The 8,846-nt window shown below is 47.9% G+C and overlaps 1 protein-coding gene across 1 annotated transcript; it reads left to right on the plus strand.

Annotated features, from left to right (window-relative positions):
• Positions 1-3,366: 3,366 nt before the first annotated feature.
• rxfp3.3b (relaxin family peptide receptor 3.3b) lies at positions 3,367-5,039 on the plus strand. The gene has a single exon (XM_084936619.1). The coding sequence runs from the start codon at positions 3,486-3,488 to the stop codon at positions 4,641-4,643; it is 1,158 nt and encodes a 385-aa protein (XP_084792745.1). The 5' UTR covers positions 3,367-3,485; the 3' UTR covers positions 4,644-5,039.
• The last annotated feature ends 3,807 nt before the right edge of the window (positions 5,040-8,846 follow it).

Genomic DNA, 8,846 nt, shown 5'->3' on the forward strand with positions numbered 1-8,846 from the left:
CAGACTTTCTAAAAAATTATGTGAAATTTTGATCTAATACCTATTCACTTTAAGGAGATGATATAAAAAAATAGTTAATTACATTCTAACAGATATCAACTGATCTTGATAAGCCTGATATTTAAGTGTGAATCAAAGTAAATCAAACGAATCACAGTTTGGACATGTTGTTAAATGCACATATTTCCCATTACATATAAATAAATATCCCAAATGTTACTTGAGACCAGTCTGTTTTTCTACCTGCAACTGTTTCCTGGATCGAAGCTATTCCTTAAATGAAAACATTTAAGGAATAGCTTCGTTTTGAGTAAAATGAATTGAACTTCCATGACTGACCAACAGGTGGCAGTGTTGCGGGCTATAATAAAACGTGCATGTACAAGAAAACAGCTTTTGAATAACTGCATGAAAGAGCTGGAGTCACATGAGGCCGTCTAGCTAAAACTTCTCCACAGTGAGGTGAGAAACCGAACGTCACACAGAAGCATCGCTGTGGCCTGTGAAGGTTCTCGGTCATCCACGTCATTGTAGGAAGGAGCTTGGAAAGGAAAGCGTCCGGACTTCTTTAAGTTTCCTTGAAAACGTTTCATCCGAGAAGCTTCTTCAGTTGTCAGAGGTGTGCAGCCGGTGGTGGAGGGTCCCAGATTTAAACGCTGTGGGCGTGTCCCCCCAAGTGGGTCACAATCAGCCAAGGTTTTAGGTGAACCCACTCTCAAGCCTAGCCCCACCCTATCATGTGATGTCCTGGGGTCAGATGACCCAGGATGTGAGTGGCCTTTAGTCCGGACACTTTTCTTTCCAAGCTCCTCAGATCACCGCAGCTTATTGCTGCTGAAGAAGGTTCTAGAAGCTTCTGAATGGACTCTGTTATTCCATGAACTTTCTCGTGAAAAACACGAAGCTCCGCCCCTTCTATAAAAACTCTACAGAGCTTTTCACAGTAAACTGAAGCAGGTCCAGTATTCATGCATACTTACTTACTTGCATACTTCCAGGCTGTGCGGTCGGATAAACGTCATCCTCGGCTGTGTCACACCCTCCCCGAGGAGACGAACCTCCTGAACTGGTGCCTGGATGCTTCCGCACAGGAACATGAAATGTGCATAAACTACGTACAGTAGGACGTTTGGCCAAAAGTAGGACTGTTTGTCGCAACACCGGGCTAATGTGAATAACGAAACGATCATATGTACATGTCACGGTGAACGTTCAATGAACAGCACTCACTGACGCATCACCCTCCCTACCCCGGATCCAACGCCACCTCCGACGCTTACCTCCCCTCTGATGTGGACATCGGGTCAGCTGGAGGCGCAGTTGAAGATTGCAGCGGTCCCAGATCAGATGTACACACTGGAACTCTTTCCCATGTTGCTGTCTGTGTTTATTGTGCTACGGTGTGTTGATATCTGTGCATTCCTGTATTATCCTTTTGTGTTACACATTTCGATGTTTTTTTCCTCGCTACCTAGCCTGACCTGTCTCCCCAATGTGATGTTTGTGTATTGTATGTACGGTCGGCAAGGTCTGTCATCTCGGTTGTGGGCAAAAGACCTGCAACTGACAAATAAAGGCTATCTCATCATCTCATCACTGTGGGGCGAGGGTGTAAACACGTGGATTCAACTCTGGAGTCAGAAGTTAGTCTCAAGTCTTAACTTATTACAGCTGCTTTTCTTTTAACATGACGTACATTATGGGATAATGGAGAATCCGATCCATCTTTGTTGTGGCTGTCTGTTGCATTATCATTTCCTGCTCAGTGTTTTGTTCTCTTGATTTTTCACTGAAATAAAGCTGCAGCAGAGCTGGTGACGTTCCTCTGAGTGTTTGTGCCGGGCTGTTAAATCCTCCTGTGTGGGGGGAAAAGCAAAGCTCCCACATTCTGGGGTGAAATCGATGAAGCCTGCCGGCACCGAGCAGCTGGATCACAGGAGCATGATGGGAAAATGTTGCTGTGTGCCAGCTGGCCCGCTGGTCCTGCATCTTATCTATGCGTGGATTCATTAACTGATGAACATGTGTCAAGTAAGTAAGCCACTTAACCGCATGTAAGCCAGGAAGTGGTTTATTTATGGCAGCTTTTATTGGCTGCTGAGCACGTCCTGCATCATCCCGTTACAATAACCATCGGACCCGTAACGGACAGGTTTGGAAGGACTTGGAGCGCAGAGCACATGGACAGACAGGATGGCATCGAGTCATTTCAGTAACACAAATTTACACATGGAACACGCCGTCTCCTTCATCGTAAACAACAACGTTTCAAATAATTATTCAAATCCATTCAGGCTGAATAACGAATGAATTTCGAGTTTGCACAACTCTGCCGACAAAGTTTGGAAGTTGAAAATTTAAATTAGAACAGAATGCAGTCATTTGTAAATTATCTGAAATTATCTGACTTTAATTAAAAACCATAAACATGAAATGCTGAAAGGCTGAAGATGTTACTGGGATGAGTGTCTGGAAAACTTTCTCTGGTTCGTCATAAATCATCAGGACTGACTTCACGCCAACACTAAGCTGTCTAAAGAACCAGCGGAGGAACCACGTCGGTCCGTCTGAAAGGTTACAGAGACATATTTGAGAGCTGTTATCCACACATGGAGAAAACATGTGCTCAACCTTCCCAGGACCGACCAGCCAACAGCAAAGACCTGCAGGCCGTTTGAGTCTCGTTACATCTGCATCAGACGAACAGCGTTTCATAAAGAGAGCGTCCCAGCAGCAGCCACGGCGGTGGTGCTGTGATGGTCTGGGCTGCTCTGCTGCTTGAATGAATGAAATCTGATTCATAAGAAGTGTCGGCTCAGAGACGGCGACAGCTGCGCGTTTCATGTTCGTCCTAGAAGACGCGCTGGAGAGGACGTCAGTGTCTCTGCTCGGAGACTGGACGGACGTTTTTTCCTCTCACCGAGCTTTTTAACCTTTTCTCTTTTCTTTCGTTTTTTAACCTCCGTGAAACTTTGCCTCATCTTAGCTTGAAACAAAAATAACTCATTGGCTGCTGTAGCAGGAGTTCAAAGTAATTTTCTTCTCGAGGTTTTACTGTCATAATGCATTCAGAACAAGAACTAATAACTCAGGACGATGAAAATAATATACTGCCGATAGAGAGTGTGCGCGTGCGTGTGCGTGTGTGTGTGTGTGTCACCCCACCGTGAGCCTCGTGCACCTGCTGACAGCTAACAGCATCAGTTTTTGTTTTTTGTTTTTTTTAGTTGTTGTTTTTGCTCGGGAGGAAACTAAAAAAACACTGAGCGCCTCGCGCTCGCTCTCTCTCTCTCTCTCTCTCTCCCTCCCCCATCAGGAACGCGCCTCCGCGGGCATCAGCAGCATTTAAAGCGCGTTGCGCGCACACTGCCCGCCAGTCTACCCTCGGCTGCCGTCGGGACCATGCGCACGAGGAGCTCCGGGCAGCTCGGCGCGCCGGCACCCCGTCTTGTGCCCTCGCGCGGGACGTGACGCTCACGGGCGGCATGGCGGAGCCGTGGAACCAGAGCGCCGCGTGGAACCGCTCCTCGGCGGGCACGAGCCGTTTCAGCAGCCTGGACGACATCGACGTGCCCGCGGACGGCTCCCCGGCGCTGCGCATCCTCATCTCGGCCGTGTACTCGCTGGTGTGCGCCGCGGGGCTGTTGGGAAACTTGCTCGTCTTCTTCCTGATGAAGGCGCGCGGCGGCCGGAAGAAGCGCTCCAGCATCAACCTGTTCATCCTCAACCTGGCCGTCACGGACTTCCAGTTCGTGCTCACGCTGCCTTTCTGGGCCGTGGACACTGCGCTGGACTTCAGCTGGCCGTTCGGCAGCGCCATGTGTAAGATAGTGCTGACCGTCACCGTCATGAACATGTATGCGAGCGTCTTTTTCCTCACGGCTATGAGCGTCACGCGCTACTGGTCGGTGGCCTCGGCGCTGAAGGACCGGACCCGGCGGCGTGTGTGCCCGGTGCGGTGGGTTATCGCCGCGCTATGGCTGTCCGCGGCGCTCGCGTCCCTGCCCACGGCGATCTTCTCCACGGTGAAGAGCGTTGCCGGCGAGCGCCTGTGCCTGCTCGCCTTCCCGGATGGCCAGGCGTGGCTCGCGCTGCACCACCTGCAGAAGATCCTCGTGGCCTTTGTGTTCCCCATGCTCATCGTCAGCGCGTGCTACCTGCTGCTGTTGCGCTTCGTGCGTCTGCGCAGCATGAACAACAACCAGGTGAAGCGCAGGTCCAGGGTCACGCGGTCCGTCACCATCGTGGTCCTGTCGTTCTTCGTGTGCTGGATGCCGAACCACGCAATCACCTTCTGGGGCGTGCTGGTAAAGTTCAACGTGGTCAACTGGGACAAGACCTTCTACATGGTGCATACGTACGTGCACCCGGTGACCGTGTGCCTCGCGCACACCAACAGCTGCCTGAACCCGGTACTGTACTGCCTCATGCGCCGGGAGTTCCGGAAGAAAATGAAGGACCTCTTCTGGAGGATCTCCTCTCCCTCGGGGCCGAGCACGTGCCACCTGCGGCCGTTCTCGGGGACGGTAAGGGCGGAGCCGGATGACACGCAGGTGGCCATCCCGCTGAACAACGTGGAGACGGAGAACTGCCGCCTGTCGGTGCTCACGGACCAGTGCGCCACGGACGCGATGCGCAGGTGAAGAGATGGACGGACCGCGCCAAGCTGCAGAGGACGTGACGTGTTTTGCTCGACGGGCGGCTCGAGACTTTTGTGACTTTGCATCAAAGGGATTTATAAACGCTCACAGTCTGAAGCTGTGGCGTGGACAGAGAGCGGGGCCGTGCGTAAATACGCGGCGGTGCGTAAAAGCGCACAGAACCATCTCTGTCCTGTGACGTGTTCAGGATCAGTTCTCTGTGCAGACTTGATGCTGGGGGGTGTCGGGTGAGGGTCATGCTGCTTCTGCTGCTTCACGCGTTCTTCTGTGGGGTGTTTTTTGCGCTCGTGGCTGCTGTGTGTTCTGTAACTACATGAATGTAAAAAAAATCTAAAGAAACCTTAAAAACATGTTTCAGAATAAAAGTATTAGTGTTGGCATCAGTGTCGTTGCTGTTTGGTGACCGCGACAGGCAGGGGAGGGGTCCGGTCCACTGACTGCTTGCTCGCTCACATGACTCACAGGCGCGCGCATGCGGTTCCTCTCTCTCCATCTCGGCAGTGTTCATGGAGAGGAACCAGGGAAACGTCGGAAACGCTGATAAATGACCGCGCTGTGGTCACCGATTCCCGCTGAATGTCCGCAGGTGGACTTTCTGTGACCCCGCATATGTTTTAGAGTGTGGATAGTTTCCTTTGCCAGTGACGGCAGCAGTAATTAAAACCTGTGACAAGCAGAAGAATTTTCCGCGTTCATGTCTGGATCCATCAGTGCGCACAGCCTCTGCTCTCCACACGGAAAAGTACTCAGGATGTTTTCCTCTCAGAACCCACGGGAGCTGGGAGGTACTGGATCCTGAGTTTAGAAGCGTCAGATTTTCTGCTGAACCGGGGATCATGTTCTCTGTCCGTGTTTCCGCTCCGTCCGGTCCTAGAAGTCCTCGTTCGCTGTGAATGCGCGGAAGGTTTTGGACCTGAGCAGAAATCTTACTGAAGCGCATCTGTGACACATTAAAATCTGGATCTTAATTTCAGGTAACATACACACGAAAGGCACAGACGTGACATGAATTTAACTGTGTAGATCACAGCCAGCAGGGAAAGAGAAGATCTGGTCGGAAATATGGAAAATCAAATTCACATATACACATGAGTCTCAAATAAATGATTTTCATTATAATTGACCATAAAAATGACACGTGTGACCTAAAAAGTCCAAATGTGCTTGTTTACAGGCTCTAATGTAACATTTGCTCCTGTTGGGCTCTTTGCTGTCTCGGCCCTTCTGCTCACTGAGATGATGCTCAGTGTTACTGACAACCTCAGCTGCCTCATTTAACCTGTTGTTAGTGAACTCTTCTCTTCCCGGAGAAGCAGTAAGCATGTGAAAGCTTCAGAATCAAACGCGAGGTGTCTGCTTGGGATCATTGATGTTGCCGATCAAAACATGAGCGTTTCTAAAGCCGGGCTGAGTCTCACACTTTGTTTCAGGCATTTAACCCCTGATGTCTGAACTCTAATACAGTGAAGCTCTCAGACTTTACTGCACACACACACACACACACACACACACACACACACACACACACACACACACACACACACACACACACACACACACACACCGCCTGGTTTCAGATGCGAGTCAAACCTGATATGGGGCTAACTGTGGATCTTTAGTTTAAACATGTTTGAATGATCGCTCCTGGACTTTACCCACTCAGATGTGTTTCGGGTAGATTTCTGCTCATGTCCACACACACCTGTCCTTCAAAGATACTTTCTGTCACTTCCTTTAAAAGACGTTTAAAACCTTCCAGATGAATTAAAGCTGTGAACAGAACCCGAAGAAACGACTGCTGTGACTTTTGAGCTCATATCTCAGATTTGAACAGAGTTTCTCTTCAGAGCAGCGAGGTGAGCGGATCGATCCAAATATCTATAGTACTAATACCAACGCTGGTATCAGATCAGTATTTTTTATTTTAACACTGCCCACTTGATGTTCATTTGATTTTAAATGAAAAATTATCACCAAGCCTGCGGTATGAAACACATCTGAAGCTTTCTAAAGGCCTGTTTTATTGTGTGAACTCATACTGTGTTACGAATTTTCAGATTCATGACGATCCAGCTCATAAATCATGACTCTGCCTTATAAAGGCAGCTGTAGGGAGAGCACTGAGTTACTGGGATCTGTCATACTGTGTGTCGCATCAAAGCCAGAATTTGCAGTAGCACACAGCCTGCAGGTTCCAACAGAGGAAATGTGTGAAATGTGGACGGGCGACACTGGGACACTGACAGGATTTCTGACGATGTAAGTTTCTGATCGTTCATTGTTTTGTGCTCTGAGAGCGATCTTGAGAGAAAGCTACTCTCATACTTTCTCTTTTAGTCCAGCAAACCTTCTGTTTTTTTCTTTCTTTCTCTTTTGTTCTTGTTCAAAGTACAGCCGATATCTCTTCATAAGACGTGTTTGGAGGTAAAGTCACAGACGTTAGTTCTTCACGTTCTGCTGACACATTAAAACCTTCCAAAAGTAACTGAAGCTCTTCTCAAACAGGAACCATGACGAGTATGTCTGTGGTTTTATACGTCCTCAGCTATAAACTGAGATCAGAACACTCAGAGAGACTCAGTAGTGGGATGAAATTCATTCATTGGGACGAACAAAGAAGACCCGATGAAGCAAGCGGTCCACCACAAAGATCCAAAGCATGGAGGAGGTTTTAAAAAAGGAACACATGCAGTAAATGTATTCCTACAGATAGAAGCTGCGGTGGTGTCATAATTTAAAGAAGAAAAACTCGTGCTTAAACTTCTCAGCATATTGAGTCGCCTCCACCTGCTCTGATTTCAGGCCAGTCTCCCAGGAGGCCGGCACGTAGTGTCGCGCTGATCTGTGTTAAATATTCTTCATTTTAACATCCGAAAATGTGGATTTTTATCCAAACTGTTGGCATTACTGAGCGGGCGCTGCTCTGCTAATCATTAACAGTGGTGGTTAAACAGTGAGTAGTTTGGGTGCTGAGATCATTAAAGAAGTCGTGACTGAAGGTGTTAAATTTTACTTGAACTCCTCCTCTGACACGGACAATTTATTTTGCCAGGAACATTTGAATCTCAAGAACAAAATGTTCTTTTGCAGGTGTCCTGATGACAATTGGCAGAGCTCCATTAGGTTAGTGATTACATAAACTAACCAGTGAGATAAATAATCTGGATGCTTTCTCATTCTGGGTCTGGTCTCGGTGGTCTCAGGCTTCACCTGTGGACAAGTCACTTAAAATCACCTTAAACTGGTTTGGTGAGACCAGCTGCCTGAGAGTTCTCTGATTCCAGCCAGAAGGAGCTTTGAACTTTGAACGACCGTTTCAAAGATGATCATGAGCTTTAGTGACAGCTAGAAGAAATAAGTCTCAGAGCTGAAGAAGGTAACTTCCCACAGTTTTCTGACGGATGGAGATCAGCGTGGAGTGAGAGTAGCTTTGTAAATAAGAACGCAGCAGTCTTTGCTGCCTTCAGGGTGTTAAGGTTCACGATGATCCAGCATAATGAAGACACACATGCACACAAATAACATTGCCTCAGAAGAAAGGCAGGACCTGATTCTACAGTAAAAACCAGTCTCAGCTGGTTCGTTCATTACTTTCTGAATGTGAGTTGTAAGATCGACGGGCTCATTGGTGTAGGTGTGCTGAGATGTCATAGGTTAGTAGTTTTCACATATTTTGTATCCAAGGTCAAAAGTTTAATTATATCTGCAGAAAACTGACTTTTGTCCTCTGAACAGTTGTAAATTCTGATTATCTCATCAGACGAAGGCACGTTTGGTGCAACTTTAGCTGATTGTATTTTAACGAGTAATTTGAGTCTCACGATTGTCAGTCGTCGTCGTCCTTGCTATGAATCAGACCCTTTCATGTGTACTAACACAGCGCTTCTGTAGCACTTTTGCATAGTCCAGCTGATATAAAGCAAAGAGTGAAACAATGTGGAAGTGCCTTAAACCTGCATTCGTTCTAACGGCCAGCAGGGGGCGACTCCTTTGGTTTGTCAGCTCACTTTATCTTTGACGTCAGTAAACACGTCTCTGAGTCGTTTGAAGTCTTGCTGAATGCAATATTTAGTTCATTGTGTAAGTTTTGGTGATTATTAAAGACCAGGACAACCCAGGTATCCTCATTGGCTAATGACTTGTCAATCACAAGGAGCTGGTGGCTACACCCATCTTTGAATGGAT

The sequence above is a fragment of the Perissodus microlepis genome, chromosome 7, assembly GCF_051167445.1.
Source record: "Perissodus microlepis isolate ML-2025 ecotype Zambia chromosome 7, ASM5116744v1, whole genome shotgun sequence".
Taxonomy (NCBI): domain Eukaryota; kingdom Metazoa; phylum Chordata; class Actinopteri; order Cichliformes; family Cichlidae; genus Perissodus; species Perissodus microlepis.